Source organism: Lipotes vexillifer, unplaced genomic scaffold (genome assembly GCF_000442215.2).
Source record: "Lipotes vexillifer unplaced genomic scaffold, Lipotes_vexillifer_v1.1 scaffold1219, whole genome shotgun sequence".
NCBI classification, from domain to species: domain Eukaryota; kingdom Metazoa; phylum Chordata; class Mammalia; order Artiodactyla; family Lipotidae; genus Lipotes; species Lipotes vexillifer.
In genome coordinates, this window is record NW_006781590.1 from 1,314,271 (window position 1) to 1,334,002 (window position 19,732).

The 19,732-nt window shown below is 36.4% G+C and overlaps 1 protein-coding gene across 1 annotated transcript in view; it reads right to left on the bottom strand.

The window, feature by feature from the left end:
- CAMK2D (calcium/calmodulin dependent protein kinase II delta) overlaps positions 1-19,732 on the bottom strand; it is a 284,942-nt gene that overhangs the window by 135,991 nt on the left and 129,219 nt on the right. The window contains 1 exon segment of the mRNA XM_007454801.1: positions 19,700-19,731. Within this exon segment, the coding sequence (XP_007454863.1) occupies positions 19,700-19,731 (32 nt within the window).

Here is a 19,732-nt window from a genome sequence, read left to right on the forward strand (position 1 = left end):
GGTAAGCCATGAGACAATGGAGTGCTCTGAGCACAGCAGTCTCTGGCTGTTGTGTTGAGCATAGATGCAGAAACAGGGAGACTAGTCAGGATGCTTTTACAGTGACCCAGGCAAGAGATGAGTGGTTTGGGCCAAGGTGGTGCCACGGACATGGTGATGAGCTATCGGATTCCGAATATATTTTAAAACTAACAGGAGTTACTGATGAATCAGATATAGTATTTAAGAAAAAGAAATGAGTTAATAACTACTACAGTGTTTTTGTCCTGAGTGACTGCAAAGATGAAGTTGCCAGTAACCGGTAGGGGCAAGTTTGGCAGTACGGAGATGAGAAGGTCAGTTTTAGACATTTTAAATTTGAAATGATAGAAATCCAAGTGGAGATGGTGAGTAGGCAACAGGATATGTCTGGAATTCAGGTAGAGGTCTGAGCTGCAGTTATAAATTTGGGTGCCATTAGTTTTGTTTTTTTGTTTTTTTTTCGGTACGAGGGCCCTCTCACTGTTGTGGCCTCTCCCGTTGCGGAGCACAGGTTCCGGACGCACAGGCTCAGTGGCCATGGCTCGCGGGCCCAGCCGCTCCGCGGCATGTGGGATCCTCCTGGACCGGGGCACGAACCCGTGTCCCCTGCATCGGCAAGCGGACTCTCAACCACTGCGCCACCAGGGAAGCTCCGCCATTAGTTTTTATATGAAATTTAAAGCCATGATACTAGATGAGATAGCGAGGAAGTGAGTATAAGCAGAAAATGTAAGGTGCCCAAGCAACAAGCTCCTGGATCACTCATCTAGGAGATGAGGAAGAACTAGCAAAGAAGACACAGTAGAAGAAAATTACCTGTATGATAGATCTGAATTACATCTACGGTATTTTGAATATATGCATGTTACTTAATGAATACCTAAACAAACTTCAAATGCCTTGAAGAGAGGGACAAAATCTAACTCGTGGTGGGCCCTAGAGACCAGCACGGTATCAACTATATGATAAACACTAAAGGAATTTGTTGAATGAATAAGTGAATGAATAAATGAATTCAGGAACGTGAGGGTTTTGTTTAGCTCAACAAATATTTACTGAACACCTTCTAGTTTCAGAAACTGAGCAAGACACTGGGAAAGAAAGGTACATAGAGACCTGTCTGCCAGAGAAGACAGATGGCTTAAGTTGATAGTGAATTGGTTTAATTTCTTGCCAAGGGCAGCAACAAGACAATAAACATACAAGTATCAGGTATGGACAAAAACAGTATGTTCTTTAAAGAAATATATTTATTAAGATCTGATTCCCTCCCCTCCTTTTTAGCAAGATATATGAGAAAAAGTGAAAGTTAATGAAAAAAATCATAATTCAAGATAATAAATCTATATATAAAACTTTTCAAACACACTTCCATCACTACACTAAAATAGTAAAGAAGAAAAATGAACAAGATAATGAATTGTAATTTTCCTCAAAATTCTATGTTGAAAGCTTTTCTCCTGAGGGTTCAATAACAGTCCTGACTGTCAGGTTATTGATTTGGAATTCAAAAACTTCAGAAGCATTTGTGAAAAATCAGACTCCTATTTCTCTCCCACATATTTTTTCAAACAAAAGAGACATCTTCCTTGAGACAATTATTCTCGTCTGTCAACATCTTAACAAAGTTACAGCCACACCAGCACTTACGAAACACATACAGAACAGACACACACGACCAAATGGCTTGCTGGGTGGCCAGAGACTGGTGATTAAATAGGGAGGCAGATGGGCTGAAACACTGACTGACAGATACACAGGCATAATAAACCAGACTTAATGGCTAAATACTGATCATGCAGAACTACAGAACTGGTCAAATATTATCCACACAATTATTACTAAATCATGAGTGGCCATTTTTAATATTTCAAATATTTCAGTTCTACTTTTCTAATTCAAATCAATTAGCAAACCGGTAATTTTCCTAAGTTTTATCCAGACTACTGGGAAGGAGTAACTGTGCAGGCAGATGTTGGCCCTCATCCCCTCACAGACTGGCACACACCACACAATGTGAGTGTAGAGTATATATAACATGTATACCCCAAGAATGAACACATGCAATTGAAACTGAGGTAACCTCAACAATTGCTTCTACTTTCTTTGACCCATTTAAAATGTCAAATAATTCAAGACATTTATCCAATAAATGTTTATAGAGTGCCTACTATGTTTTAGTGCTGTTTATATCCTCACTTTAGCTGGTAAAAAGAAGTTCTTTTTTTTTTTTTTTTCCCAAAATCTGCTTGTTTGTCAAAAGTCACATATTTTTAGATGTTTTACTTATTTTATTCACATATTCAAAATTCCAAACACTGAACTGGTAACTATTTCTGAGTTTGATAAGTGTCTTTTAACAAAATGTCATTGTTTTAACTGTTCTCAATTACACGGCTATCAATTAGCTAGTCAACACATTAACAAGATAAAATATTCTTTTCTCTAATCAGATTATTGTAGTTATTTTAGAAATGGAATGTTCCAAACCAACAGGTTTCAACAAAAAAGTTTCAGGTCCAATTAATCACCGTATCTATTACTTCTACCTCTTAAATTACTCTCAAAGCTTTCCACTTTCTGCATTCCCACTGCATTGCTTAGATCCAGAAACCTGTATCTCATGCTAGGATGCCAATGTGTTTCCTGACTTGTAGCTGGAATGACTTTTCTAAAATATCTCATTACATCATTCCCCTTAATTCCCCCTTTTAAAAAATCAGGTTTTAGTTCAAGGAATGAAAACTAGGGAACGGGCTTTGAGAACTGGCCCCTGCCTGCTTCTTCAGTCTCACAGCTTCATGGTGCTCCCTTTCTCCCCTCAGACTCAATGGCTCATCCAGACTGAGGTACAAACGTCTAGAATTGTCTACAGTCTCTCTCCTCTGGGCCACTGCACATGCTGTTCCTTTTGGCATTGCAGGAAGAAGACAGAATCTGTGACTGACTAAATTCTCCTTATCCTGCACATCTCAGCATAGAGTCTCTTCCTCCATGCTCGCACCCTGCCGGTCATTAGGCGCCACTCCTTTCCGTGAGCTTACTCCATCTCAGGGCTCTCCACAGTTTACTGTCTCTCTTCCTGATTAGGCTCTAAGCTCCTAGAGGGCAGGGACTATGTCTTATTCATGGCTTTATCTCTAGTATTTTTTTATTTATTTTATTTATTTATGTATTTATTTTTGGCTGTGTTGGGTCTTCGTTGCCGCACACAGGCTTTCTCTAGTTTGCGGTGCACGAGCTTCTCATTGTGGTGGCTTCTCTTGTTGCAGAGCATGGGCTCTAAGTGCATGGGCTTCAGTAGTTGTGGCTCACGGGCTCTAGAGCGCAGGCTCAGTAGCTGCGGCACATGCGCTCAGTTGCTCCGCGACATGTGGGATCTTCCCGGACCAGGGCTCGAACCCATGTCCCCTGAATTGGCAGGCGGATTCTTAACCACTGTGCCACCAGGGAAGCCCTATCTCTAGTATTTAGCAAAGTGCCTGCCATATAATTAGCACCCAATCGGTATTCTAGTCATTGGACGAACGTATGATAATAGCAAATCTATTTAAAGAGAATGTCTAAAGTACCAAAACTTGGGAGAAAACTAACAGCAAGCCAACAGCAGCACCTGCCATGTTTGGGTGTCTCAAGTAGAAGTGAAAAGTAAGCAGGGATCAAGTAGGACTTGGGCTTCCTGCCTACAAAGTCCAGGCTTGGAGATGAAATGGATGAGAACATAGCAGAAAATATCATCACATCCTGAAGAAGCTGACTGCTAAACTTAGTCCAACATCTTTCAAATTGTAACTTTTCCAGATTCTCTTACATAGCAGAATGTCACTGACAGTCCACAGACACTAACTGCCTCTAAAATGACAATTAATACCCAAGATAGCAATTCCAGCTTTGTCCAGGGAGAAGCATCTGACCCAGGAGCTGAAAGACATTTACTTAAGAAGGCAGCACTTTAATCAGCGTCCAAGATTTTATACTTAATTAACTTTTTGAGAAAACTGTGCTTTCAAAATCTGGTTGAACAAAAGAGTCAGTAAATCTCTTTAATGATTATGGACAACAATTTCCAATGAAGTGTGATTAAGGAATAGTTTTCAGTTGTTTATTCTATCAGTCTTGGTGGTCTATAGTATATGAGAAACACATAGCTCAGACTTCTAATTATCTTAAAACATGTCTTAAAAACTTTAATTTCTAGCCTTGATTTCTGACCTCCAGCTGTAAATGACTATGCCTTGCTTGTCTTTTCAATTCCAATTTAGGAGTTTTAAATTAATTTTATAATATTCAAGATTAAAAAAAAAAAACATTGTATGATCTTCTGGTTTCTGGTCTGGCAGATAAGGAGCTCAGAAGTTGTCACTCTATCCTAAAAACAAATAAAAAGCTAAACAAACTAAAAGCTTAACAATTTTCCACAGATCTGCCAAATAAGGTCACAAGGCAGACTGCTGCCCCTGAAACTGAAGAGACTGACAGGCAGATACAGAAAATCACAACTTACTGAAACAGAAACCTCTGCAGGAACCAATGTCGTGGTAGGCAAATCTGACCTATAATTGACAAACTGCTGAAGGCTCAGTGTGGACAAGCCTAGAAGATAAAGCTCCAGGGATACCCAGTCATGTGAGGGCCCAGAGGATTGAAAGTTTTACCTCTAGGAGTTCTATCAGGTCCTCACAGTGAATATCAGAGGAAAATCTTGTGCTTCCAGCAGTGAGAGGGGAAAAGGAACCCTTTTGAAATACGCCAGAGCATTCTGTTCTTTTTAACAAGGGCCACCTTAATGAGATCATCTTACCAGAGCCTAAACTACTGAGGTATTAACAGAGCCTAACTAACTCAGGGGGGAATGTAAGTGGAAGAAGGGAAACACCCAATTCCAGCTTTCTCTAGCTATCCTGTCCCATCTAAGGGGCGGGGGTGGGGGGTGGGGGACAAAGCAAAACTGAGAAGCACTGGTGAAGTTGGCAGTCCAAGGGATGAGGCTCACCAAAAGACTGAAACCTAATCATAGGACTGCAGAATGCTTCCCCTCCCCCAACACCGTACCAACACATTACTAAAGGCCTACTAACCATGGTTCCTTTTACCCAGTACATCATGTCCATCTTTCAACAAAAAATTACAAGACATACCAAAAGGCAAAAAGCACACTTTGAAGAAACTTAACATGCATCAGAGCCAGAATTGGATATGACAGGAATGTCAGAATTACTAGACCAGGAATTTTAAAAACTATGATTAATATGTTAAGGAGATTAATGAAAAAAGTAGACAACATGCAAGAACAGATGGGTAATGTAAGCAGAAAGATGAAAATTCTGAGAAAGAATCAAAAAGAAATGCCAGGATAAAAAAGAAAACACTGTAACAGTAATGAAGAATGCCACTGATGAGCTCCGTAGTACACTGGACCCAGCTGAGGAAAGAATCTCTGAGCTTAAGGAAATGCCAATAGAAACTTCAAAAAAAAAAAAAAGGTGGATGATAACAACAATAACAAAGAACAAGAGAAGCAAATAGAAAACAGTAACAAATATGGTAGATATTAATCCAACTATATCAATAATCACTTTAAACATCAATGAACTAAATACATGAAAAGAGATTGTCAGAGTGGATCAAAAAACAAGACCCAACTATATGCTGTCAGAAAGAAATTCATTGTAATTATAAAGACATACATAGATTAAGACTAAAAGAATGGAGAATTATATGTCATGCTAACACTACTAAAAAGAAAGTGAGAGTAGCTATATTAATAACAGAGCAGACTTCAGGGCAAGGAAAATTATCAGAGAAAAAGAGGGGCATCACTTAATGACAAAGGGGTCAATACTCCAAGAATATGTAACAATTCTTAATGTGCATGTGCCTAACAATACGACATCAAAATACATAAGGCAAACACTGGTAGAACTGTAAGAAAAAACAGGTGAATCTACTACTGTAGCTGGAGACTTTAGCACCTGTCTATCAGAAAAGGACTGATCCAGCAGGCAGAAAATCACTAAGAACATAGTTGAACTCAAGAGAACCATAAATCAACTGGATATAATTGAGATCTATAAACTAGATCTATAGATCTATAATTGAGATCTATAGACGACTTCTATACTTATACTTCTGTATAAACAACAGCAGAATACACATTCTTCTCCAGCTCATATGGAACATTCACCAAAATAGATGACATTCTGGGTCATAAAACACACTTTAACAAGTTTAGCAGATTAGAAATCAAACAAGGTCTACTCTCAGAGCATATGGAATTAAACAAGAAATCAACAACAGAAAGAAAACTGAAGGATCCAAAATACTAGGAGATTAAACAACACATAAGTCAATGAAGAAATCGCAAGAGAAATTTAAAAATATTTTGAATTAACTGAAAAAATAACATCAAAATTTGTGGGATGAGCTACATATAGGGAAATTTATAGCACTGAATGCACATATTAGAAAGGAAGAAAGATATCCAATTAATATGCTAAGCTTCCACCAGTAAAAAGAAAAAGAAGAGCAAATTAAATCCAAATTAAGCAGAACAAAAGAAATAATAAAAATTAGAGCAGAAATCAATAAAAATGAAAACAGGAAATCAATAGAGGAAATCAACAATAGCAAAAAAAGCTAGCTCTTTGAAAAGATCAATGAAATGGATAAGTCTCTAGCCAGACTAATTAAGAAAAAAAGAGAGAAGACATAAATTATTAATATTAGAAATGAAGGAGGAGACATTACTGTAGATACCATGGACATTAAAAGGATAATAAAGGATTATTATGAATAACTCTATGCCCACATATTTGATAACCCAGATGAAATGGACCAATTCCTTGAAAGACACAATCGGCCAAAACTGCACAAGAAGAAATAGACAACCTGAATAGGCCTATCTATTAAAGAAATTGAATCAATAATTAATAACCTTCCAAAACAGAAAGCACCAGGCCCAAATGGATTAACTGGTAAATTATACCAAACACTTAAGGAATAAATGATACCAATTCTTCACAATATGAAGCAGGAAACAGAAGCAGAGTGAACACACTGCAACACATTCTATAAGGCCACCGTTACTCTAAAACCAAAACCAGATAAAGGCACTACAAGAAGGGAAAATTATACACCAATATCCCTCACGAACATAGATACAAAAATCCTCAACAAAATATTAGCGAAATGAATATGACAATGTATAAAAAGAATTATTCACCATGAGCAAAAGAATTTTATTTCAGGTGTGCAAGGCTGGTTTAACACTTGAAAATCAACATTATCTATCAGTAACATCAAAATAGGCAAAAATAGAAAAATCACATGATCATATCAGTTGATGTAGAAAAATCATTTGACAAAACTCAACATCCAATCATGAGACTAACTCTCAGTAAACTAGGAACAGTTCCCCAACTTCATAAAGAACATCTACAAAATACCACAAGCTAACACCATATTTAATAGTGAGAAACATGAAGCTTTCCCACTAAGATCAGGAACAAGGCAAAGATGTCCCCTTTCATCACACGTTTCCAACATCATACTAGATGTCCTGGTTAATGCAGTCAGATAAGAAAAGGAAACAAAAGGTATACAAATTGAAAAGGAAGAAATAAAATGGTCATTATTCACAGATGACATGATTGTCTATGCATAAAAATCCTAAAGAATTGACAACAAAACTCCTGGAAATAAGCAGTTATCACAAACTGCAGGATACAAGGTTAATATACAAAAGCCTATAGGTTTCCTATGTGCCAGAAATGACCAAGTGAAATTTATATTAAAAACACATTACCATTTACATTACCTTCCCTAAAAATGAAATACTTAGGTGTAAGTCTAACAAAATATGTAAAAGATCTATATGAGGAAAACTACAAAACGCTGATGAAATATTTCCAAAAAATAACTAAATAAATGGAGAGATATTCCTTGTCAATGAGTAGGAGGTCAAGATGACAGTTCTTATCAACTTGATCAGCATAATCCCAATCAAACTCTCAGCAAGTCTTTTTGTGGATATCAACAACCTGATTCTACAGTTTATGTGGAGAGCCAAAAGACCAAGAATACCAACACAATATTTAAAGAGAAGAACAAAGATGAAGGACTGATACCATCTGAATTCAAGACTTACTATAAAGCTACAGTAATCAAAAAAGTGTGGTATTAATGAAAGAATAAACAAACTGATTAATTGTATGGAATAGAAAGCCCAGAAATGAACCCATATAAATATATATATATAGTCTCTCATCTTTGACAAAGGAGCAATGGAAATACAATGGAGAAAAGATAGACTCTTCAATAAATGATGCTGGAACAGGTACATATTAAAAACAAAACAAAAAACCCCCCTAAATCCAGACATTACACCCTTCACAAAAACTAACTCAAAGTGAACCACAGACCTAAATGTAAAACTATAACTATATAATTAAAACCATAAAAATCCTGGATGATAACATAGGAGAATATCTAGATGACCTTGGACACGGGGATGACTTTTAAATACAACATCAAAGGCATGATCTATGAAAGAAAGAATTGATAATGTGAACTTGATTAAAATTTAAAAATTCTGCTCTGCAAATGACACTGTCAAGAAATGAGAAGACAGGTTATAGACTGGGAAAAAATATTTACAAAGACATCTGATAAAGAACTGTTATCCAAACTACACAAAGAATTCTTAAAACTGAACAATAAGAAAATGAGCAATCTGATTCAAAAATAGGCAAAAGATCTGAAGGATACCTCACCAAAGAAGATATGCAGATAGCACATAAGTATATGAAAAAGATGCTCCACACCATATGTCACTAGGCAATTGCGAATTAAAATGAGAAAACCATGGGAATGTAAATTGATACAGCCACTATGGAGAGCAGTATGGAGGTTCCTTAAAAAACTAAAAATAGAATTACCATATGACCCAGCAATCCCACTACTGAGCATATACCCAGAGAAAACCATAATTCAAAAAGACACATGCACCTCAGTGTTCACTGCAGCACTATTTACAATAGCCAGGTCATGAAAGCAACCTAAATGCCCATCAACAGACGAATGGATAAAGAAGATGTGGTACATATACACAATGGAATATTACTCAGCCATAAAAAAGGAACGAAATGGGTCACTTGTAGAGATGTGGATGGACCTAGAGACTGTCATACAGAGTGAAGTAAGTCCGAAAGAGAAAAATACATATCATATATTCACACATATATGTGGAATCTAGAAAAATGGTACAGATGAACCAGTCTGCAAGGCAGAAATAGAGACACATATGTAGAGAACAAACTTATGAACACCAAGGGTTTCGGGAAAGCGGGGGGTGGTGGTGGTGGTGGTGGTGGTGGTGGTGATGGTGGTATGAACTGGGAGATTGGGATTGACATATATACACTAATATGTATAAAATAGATAACTAATAAGAACCTGCTGTATAAAAAAAATAAAAGGAGATAACTGCTATAAATCTATTAGTGTGGCCAAAGTCCAAAACACTGACAGCACTAAATACTGGTAGGATGTGGAGCAACAGAAACTCTCATTCATTGCTGATGGGAATGCAAAATGATACAGCCACTTTAAAAGACAATTTGGCAGTTTCTTATAAAACGAAATATACTCTTACCATATAATCCAGCAATTGTGCTCCTTGGTATTTACCCAAAGGAGCTGAAAACTTAAGTCCACACAAAAGCCTGCACATAGATGTTTACAGCAACTTTATTCATAGCCAAAACTCAGAAGCAACCAAGATATCCTTCAGTAGGTGAGTATATAAACAAACCATGGCTCATCCAGGGAATGGACTATTAGCCAGTGCTAAAAAGATATGAACTATCAAGCCGTGAAAAACATGGAGGAAACATAAACATATACAGCTAAGTGGAAGAAGCCAATCTGAAAAGGTTACATACTGTATGATTCCAACTTTGACATTCTGGAAAAGGCAAAAGTATGGAGACAGTGAAACGATTAGTTGTTTCTAGTTAGAGAAAAGGGTGAGATAAATAATTGGAGCACAGAGGACTTTTAAAACAATGAAATTATTCTGTATTAAACTACAATGGTGGATACATGTCATTATACATTTGTAAAAACCCAGTCAATGTACAATACCAAGAGTAAACCCTAATGTAAACTATGGACTTCAGGTAACAATGATGGGTCAATGTAGATTCATCAGCTGAAACAAAGAGATCACTGTGGTGTAGGAATTCAACAGCGCTGAGGCTGTGCACGTGTGGGGATGGGGTAATTTGGGAATTCTCAGAAATCTCTGCTCAATTTTGCTTTGAACCCAAAACTCCTCTAAAAAAATTAAGTTTATTAGAAGTGTAAAAGTTTAAAAAAATTGTTTAAAAGTTTCCAAAGTCCTAAATTACATAACATTTTCTCCTTACTTCATAAAGACAAATATGGGAATTGATTTAATATCAAGAAATCCAGATTTATATTAAAGAATGAAAATTACTAAAGTGAACAAATGAAACAGAAATTGGGCCTCTGGAATTTAAGACAATTATACCTGACAATAATTCTAAAGAAGCCATCAGATGGTATTCATCTTGAAGAGCCTCCTTCCTCCTGTAGGTTGTCAGCTAAAGAGTACTCATGAGATGAGGTTATATCTTATCCCACACAAACTGAAAGTGTTTGTAACATAGAAGAACTATGATGGGGCTTCCCTGGTGGCGCAGTGGTTGAGCGTCCACCTGCCGATGCACGGGACACGGGCTCATGCCGCGGAGCGGCTGGGCCCGTGAGCCATGGCCGCTGAGCCTGTGCGTCCGGAGCCTGTGCTCCGCAACGGGAGAGCCCACAAGAGTGAGAGGCCCGCGTACCGCAAAAAAAAAAAGAACTATGATGTGTGGGTGAAAGGGTTGACTTTGCCACCTTGGAGCAGCACCGTAATACGTGAGAATAGTTGAATGTTAATTTTGCCTTCTACTCAGAAAAGAATCAAAAGGATATGAGTATCTCTATCCCTTTCTATTAAAAGTACAGGATGTCATAGTCATTTAAAATGCTTTTTCTTAAAAAATACACAGGCATACCTTCAAGATACAGCAGGCTCGGTTTCAGACCACCAATATAAAATGGATATCACAACAAAGTAAGTCACATGAATTTTTTGTTTCCCAGTGCATGTAGAAGTTATGTTTACACTATCCTGTAGTCTATTAAGTGTCCAAGAGCATTATGGCTTAAAAAAAAAAAGTACATACCTTAATTAAAAAAATACTTCGTTGCTAAAAAAATGCTAACCATCAACTGAGCTTTCAGCAAGACATAATCTTTTTTGCTGGTCGAGGGTTTTGAAATATTTTGAGAATTACCAAAATGTGACACAGACATATAGAGTGAGCAAATGTTGTTAGGAAAAAAATGGGACTGATAAACTTGCTGGATGCAGGGTTACCATAAACCTTCAATTTGTAAAAAATGCACTGTCTGTGAAACACAATAAAGCAAAATTCAATAAAGCAGTATATGCTTGTAACAGATTCATTACCATTTTGTTATTAATTCTCTAACAAATAGAATACTGCAATTATTTAGCATAACCTTGTGAAACCTGTATTTTCCCAACTGTGAACTTCTACAGTTCTAGATTTATAGTTTTCCACTGTAATGGACATTAAATTTCATTTTAACAACAGCCAAGAGGTTTTGATTCAAACGCAATTGATTTTGAAAACAAATAAGAAATGCAGTATCTTTACAGCATCCAGGGTTTCTTTGTTATTTAAAATATCCTCCATTTTAAATAGATTAACTGTTTCTTGCATGTAAATTGCCAACTAACAGCAAAATTCCCCAGACAACTTTGTTCTAAAAATTATTTTCAGACAGATTATACAGTCATCCCTCAGCATCCGTGGGGATCCCCAGCAGCTATTAAAATCCAAGGATGCTCAAGTTCCTTATATAAAATGGTACAGTATGATCTTATACTATACGCATATCCTCCCTTATACTTTAAACCATCTCTTGATTACCTATAACACCTAATACAATGCAAATGCTAGGTCAATAGCTGCCAGCTTCAGTAAATTCAAGTTTTGCTTTTGGGAACTTTGGAATTTTTCTTTTCTCAAATATTTTTGATCTATGGTTGGTTGAATTCGTGGGTGTGGAACCTGAGGATATGGAGGGCCGACTGTACCTTTTTACTTTATTCCTACCAACACCTTATGTACTTCAGGGACTATCCTGGACTATCCTGGACTAACCTGGATGTTAGTGCAGCCACCTTCTAACTGGGTTCACCACCTCCAATCTAATCTCTCTTTGCTCCAATCCGTGTACATAGCAAAATATCACAGCACTTGATTTATTTTTCTTTCTCTTGACAGGAGTTTAACCTAGAGACTTGTGCTCAACTACTATTTTGCAACAGTAAATAGTCTTCAATACTGTGCTTTCACATTCTGATCTGAGTGTAAAATTATTTTTGCTACTACTGTTTGTTAACTACAATGTTTGGTGATATAAATTAAAGGAAATATTACACTTGGTAGGTTTTAAGACAGATAAAATTTGCTGTAAATAATAAGCAAAAGGTAGTCAGAAAAAAATCATACTAGGCCTCCACCTCCCAAAAGAATTAATAATCACTGGAATATACATACCTTGTGAAATACAGGAGAGTATCATCAGCATAATAGAAGAATTTTACTAAATTACCATAAAGATGACCAAGTTACTAGGCGCACATACCAGATGTTTTCACGGACACTGTGAAACTTGTTATATTTGTGTTATGTAAATGCTGCTGACCTGTTGGTTATATAACCAAATATTCTAGTAGGTGAAAAAATGCCATAACATAACATTTCACTATGTTTTTTTGAAGGGAAAAAAATGGTCATTCACCTTCCCTTCAATCTGCTTATCTGCAGCGCCTGGTACAGAGTGAGTACATACCAAGTGTTTATTCGCTGAACGAAGAAATATCCCCAAGGACATAATTATGCCTGCCTCAGCTTCAGTTCTTCCCACTGTTTCCTGATATCCCTGACTGAATGAAGGTTGCCTCACTTTCCCAATCCCCTGTGTAACTCTTACAGCTTTTACCACACTAGGTCTATACCACAGATATTTTGAAGGCATCTAAGCCCCTATCTAAACTATAAAATCTTTGAAAAAGGATGGTGTCTGACTTATCCTTTAGCCCTAATGTTACCAATAAAACTATCAGCTCCCCACAGTCCAGGGAGTGTATTTTGAAAAAGTATTTTTAGTATTATAATTTCAAGTTTGTAAAAATGAAAACTAAACATGTTTTCCTAACAATAACCACAAAACATGCAACTTGACCAGGCCTTCTGGCTGGTAGAAATATGATAAAATGGGGCAGAAGGAGGAATCACAGCAGATTCTTTCAGAGTACTGCTTTCTGAATTTACCCAAATGGGACATTTATTTTAAAATGCTCAGAAACATTGCTTTTATTCCCCCTTAAAACATTAGGCAAAGTGTCTTGCTTTTAGTAGGCGTCTATCACATATTTGATGAATGGAATTTATTTGGAGACAAAAACACAAACACTTTAAAACAGAAGAAAAAAAGAAATACTTCACATACCAAGGTATGACTTTGCTAGAGAAAAAAAATATGTTCTTTTTAAAGACATAATGATAGCATTTTCTCCAATACTTTAGACTCGTGAGAAATTTTCTAGTATTTAAAAATGGTACCAGGAATCCCATTAATTCTATCAGAAATCTCAAATTGATGCGAATAACATCCTGGCTTCACAGAATAGAAAAGAACTTGAGAGATGTCTAACAAATTTTTCATCTGGACCCATGGCCTCATTCTCTTTGAAAACAATAAGGCTTAGAGAAAAGATATTGTTAAATGTTTAGCCCTGGGTAGCTCTGAGATTGAAACTTAAATCTTTTCATTCTGGGTCAGCATGCTTTCCATTGAGCCTTAATCTAGTCTATTTTAGTTCCCTATTGAGATTACCAATGTTCAACCCAAGTGTTATTCTCTTGCACATTTACTTAAAGTGTGATATATCTATACGTCATTGTGTACATTCACCCAACAAGCACATAATACAGATCTTCTCTGACATACAGATCCTGAAATATACATGCCATATTCAAGTGACTGCCCTTGTCCAGGCCTTTTTTCCCATCAGTCCTAGAAATGGACTGGATCTGCTTTATTTCCTAAGGCCATAGGCTTCTCCCTTGAGGGCTGTAATTCTAGCTCCATTACTTCACTGTCTTATCTTCTGTTAGATTTCAGATAAATCCACATCTCTTGCCTCCCGGAGTTGCTGAGATGTGTTTAAAACCCTTCTAGGCACAGACCTTGACAAAAATGATTCTAAAAAATCAGGCAGTTCAATATTTGCTGTGAAGATATCTTTGCTTTCATGCAGGCCTTTCCCACTGATTCCTGAGCCTATTTTGCAAAATTGACTATTAACGCTTTGTAGTTGGAAACAGTGGATAGGTACCTGAATAGAAAATATAAATTAAAAGTAACAAAAGGAAACCTTTTTTTTTTTTTCCATAGAACTCATGGCCCCTTCTGTTTTGCTTTTTAGAAAGGGAAAGAATTCCATTAGAAGAAGACTCAACACACCTATAAAAATAGAACTTCCCATCAGATTCTGAATAGCTAACATTCCACAGGAAGTATGCACGAGTACCACATTGCCAAAACCAGCATCAAAAGGACAAACACAGAGAACATTCCTTCTTCAGGAATTCAAGTAGTTATTTTATCTTGGAACTGATTGGCAAAGTGACTTCCAATTTTTCCATGAGTATTTCATTGATATCTTTAAGATCATACTTTTCTTAACTATGTTTAAAATGTGCATTTTTCTAAAGCTACTTACTTTTCTTCTTCCTAGAATACCACCACCACAATTAAATAATTTAGAGAAGTTATTTATTTACATTTGTTAATCTCTTTTTAGTCATTGAAAACCTACACTTTTAGCCATCGTTTTCCAACTGTGTCTAAAGCTGGGTGCTTTACTGGATTGTGTTTAACTAGTTTATTAATCTCACTTACTGGAAAAGCATTTTGATGAGAATTACTGATAACTCTCCTCTTAAACTTTAAACATTGAAGAATAATTGCAACAGATTTCAAAATAACAGCAGATTTCTCATGTTACTATGGTTCAAATATAAACTCTACATTTTGGTTTCAGAGACATTAATAGCACAAACAAATATCATTGCTTCAGATATGATCCACTGTAATTAAAAATCTTATTTTGTTTTCACATGAAATGCTTTCTTTATATGTTCTGCACCAATTACTAAGTGCTGAATTTTTTAAAAAATGGTGCACTTTAAAAATAAACTTTATTCTAAACAATGTGATTCTTATCATTCCCTCCATTTAGTAAGGAAATCTTACCTTTAAAAATCTATAATATTTAAAACATGGATATAAATAACTTGATGACTGTGGAAAAGCGGCATGGCATGGGAAGAAGAATGCCTCTTTCTTTTATATTTGGCCTAACACTGAATTGCTTTTTGGAGCTGATGGGGATCAGAATATGCCCTGCCAAAATATGCCACTTTGGCATAAGGATTATATTGAGCTAAAGGCAAGTGAGAATCAGCAAATACAGGAAGAATTCTCCACTCCATGCCCTTAATCTGCCTAAAAGCAGGACATGAATTTCCCTTTGAGGAAGGTGTCTGCTTCCATCTAAGCAATTCTTACCATCTAAGACAAGGAGTTGACACCCTGAGTCTAATTGCTTCTTTCAATTTCACTTCTTTGCTGTGAGCTCATGTTCACATAAATATTAATAAAAATGTTGTGCCTTTTCTCCTGTTAATCACTATCTTTTCTTAGTTTAACTCACATGCCTTCATGCATTGAACATAAGAAGGTAGAGAAAAAATTTTTTTCTCTCTGACTGAGCTGTGATTAAACCCAATTAGCCAAAGTGGAGAGGGAAGGGGGAGGGGCAAATTAGGGGTTTGGAATTAAGAGATACAAACTACTACGTGTAAAATAGATAAGCAACAGGATGTATTGTATAGCACAGGGAATTACAGGCCATTATCTTGTAATAACTTTTAATGGAGTATAATCTATAAAAATACTGAATCACAATCTGTATACCTAAAACTAATATAATATTGCAAATCAACTATGCTTCAATAAAAATAAATAAATAAATAAAATGAATTTTTCAAATAAATTTTTTGCCTCCCAGAGTTGCACAGTTTTTAAAATAAATTAATTTTATTTTAAAAATAAATAAATTAAATTTAAAAATAAACCCAGTTCTGAATGGTGGTTTAGGTAATGAGCATTAGCAAAAGTGTTTTTTTTTATTCTAGTATTCATCACAGCATGAAGGACATATCCCAGTGTATAATGCCATACCCTTGATTATACTGTAAAGGAGATCTGACAAATTAGACCTATCAAGAAATCACAACATGTCTAAAAAAAATGGGGTGGAGTCATTTCTCTCACTAAATAAAAAAAAACAATAACAATAACAACAACAACAACACAAAAAACCAAAACCCTGTGCTCTCAGCCCTGCACAGCAGTAAAGAGGTACTTCCCAGGGGCATCAACTGGGGTTGAGTAGGAAACCTGGGCTTCTACCCCCACCTGTCAGTAATAAGATGGTACCTCCTCACCTCTGCCATTGTGGTATCAGAGGAGGACTGTTAAAAAGATGATTTAAATTAAATTCAGAGTCTCATAATACCCAAAATGTCCAGGATATAATACAAAATAACTCATCATACCAAGAATCAGGATAATCTCAATATGAATGAGAAAAAACAACGAACAGATACCGATACCAAGATGACAGTGCTGTTGGAATTACCTGACAGGTTTTTTAATCAACCATAATGAAAATGTTTCAGTGAACAATTATGAACACACTTAAATGAAAAAAAGTAGGAAGTCTCAACAAAGGAATAGAGGATACACCAAACAACCAAAAGTCAATGGTAGAACTGATAAAAACACAGTAACTAATAAAATTTTAAAAACTCAACTGATGAGCTCAACAGCAGAATGGAAAAAAACTGAGGAAAGGATAAGTGAACTTGAAAAGAGAATATAAATTACCCAATCTGAACAAAAGAAATAAAATAAATTTTAAAAAAATTGAACAGAGGGGCTTCCCTGGTGGCGCAGTGGTTGAGAGTCTGCCTGCCGATGCAGGGGACATGGGTTCGTGCCCCGGTCTGGGAAGATCCCACATGCCACGGAGTGGCTGGGCCCGTGAGCCATGGCTGCTGGGCCTGCGTGTCTGGAGCCTGTGCTCCGCAACGGGAGAGGCCACAACAGTGAGAGGCCCACGTACTTCAAAAAAAAAAAAAAAAAATTTGAACAGAGTCTCAGGGACTTATGCGACTATAACAAAAGATCTAACATTCATGTCATCAGGGTTCCAGAAGGAGAAGAGAAAGTGAGGCTGAAAAAGCAATCAAAGAAACAACATCTAAAAATCTCCTAAATTTGGCATAAATCTATATACTCAAGAGATTAAGTGAATATCAAATAAGATAAACTCTAAGAAATTCAAGGCAAGACACACCATAGTCAAACTTCTAAAAACTATAGACAAAGGTACATTTTTTACAGCAGCCAGAGAGAAATAATACCTTAACTTTAGGGGATAAGCAATTAGAATGATAGAAGATTTCTCATGAAAAACAAAAGAATCCAGAAGGAATTGGCCCAACATTGAAAGAAAATTACTGTTAACCTAGAGTTTTATATCTAGCAAAAGTATCCTTCTCAAATGAAGAGGAAATCAAGACAGTCTCAGAAAAGGAAAACAGAATCTGTTGCTAGCACATCTATACTCTAAACGAATGGCTACAGGAAATTCTTAAAGAAAGGAAATAATAAAAGAAGGAATGCTGGAACATCAAGAAGGAAGAAAGAACAACGGTAAAAGTAAAACTATGAGCTTTGAGAAAGACTTGAAAAGAAGAACTGTGCAACTTGGAGTGTTGCCAACCTACAGCCACATGAACAAGCCATGAATGGAATGTGACTGTGGAAAGAACCTTGTGCAGCAGGACTGTGCGTATCCAGAGATTCAGTCTCTATTCTCTAGCAAGTATGTGGAACACCAATATGGCAGACATGTTTGGTTGCCTATCCAACAGGCAAGACTTTCCTTCCTGCTACAGATTGTATATGATTGGTCAAAGCCAACTGCTGTAATTCTATCCCCTTTACTACTACTTGGCTCAGACATGTGCATGAGAAGCAATTCTGAACAATAATTCATTATCAGCTATCTCCTGAGGGACTGCTGGGAAAGGTTTTCCCTATAAATAAAAATATATGCAATGGGATTAATGTTTCCTTTTCTTCTGCCTTTGGAAGTCACTGTGATACCTGAAAATGAGGCAGCAAACTGGAGAACATTAAGGGCAACCTGAGGGTGAGGACAAACCCACATACTACAAAGAACACAGAGAAAGATGGAATGAACTTGGTTTCTTAATGACATCATTGGAGGGCTGAATTAACCAAACTTAGTGCTAACCTGTCATTAGACACATTTTACATGAAATAATAATTTTTTTCTTATCTATTCCCCAAATATCACATTAAATACTACAGAGAAGTCCATCATATGAATGTACTGTAATTATGCAACTGATCCCATTATTGGATTTATAAGTTGGTTTTCTTTTTTTTCCCACTATAAAGGACAATGCAATAAACAGCTTTCAGTATAAACTTTATCTGAATTTAGGGTAATACTTTCTCTGTACTTTGTTCTGAGAAGGAAAATTACTAAGTTAAATGAAATGGACATTTTTGATATGGAGTATCAATTTGATTTTCAGAAAGTGTATTCTTATTTAACCCCTAGCAGCAATGTGTATGGCCTGTCTCACTATATCTCATCCAGCCAGAGGGGATGCTGTGGACTGCTCCCCAAGAGCACTGTTTTCCCTTCATTCTTATTGATAGAACCTTGGTTTATAAATCCTGATTAGTCTAAGTCAATCCTGATGACTCCATTCTCCCTGCCAGTGATTGGCGAGGGGTAGGCATGTGACCTAGCCCTGGCGAATGAGATGAAAAATGGGAGGCTTACTAGGTGAATTTTTCATTCTTAAAAAAAAAAGAGAGAGAGACAATGTCTTCCACTGTAAATTACCATGTCTCCATGTAATTATTTGAACCATGCCAGTCTGAGAACAAAGCCAGTGAGCTGGGGTAAAAGATGGGAGTTTGGTGATGTTGTTGAACCCCTGAATTAACCAACCTCAAAGGGTCCTTGAGCCTTCTTTTTATATAAGATAATAAGTTACAAACACTTCAAAAAAATTCAATGGAAAATTATGCTTATGTATAATCAGCCATCTTTGTACCCCAAGGTAAAACCGAGAACTACTTATGATATCACAATGAACAATCCCAAAGGAAACAGACTCATAACTGTTTCCCTTATGAAGATTAACTTAAATTTTAAATAAACAATGCTGAGCATTCACCTCATTTCAAAAGAATTAGAGTTGAATGTAATTTGAAGAACATTTAAAAATATTATAGGGTCATTAATTTGGACTGTAACTTGGAGAAAAATCATCCTTAATTCAAGATCTTCAAATAGACAGCAAAAATAAACAAACACAAAGTATGTTGTACTTACAAATCAAACACCAAGTAATGGAAGCCCTCTTCC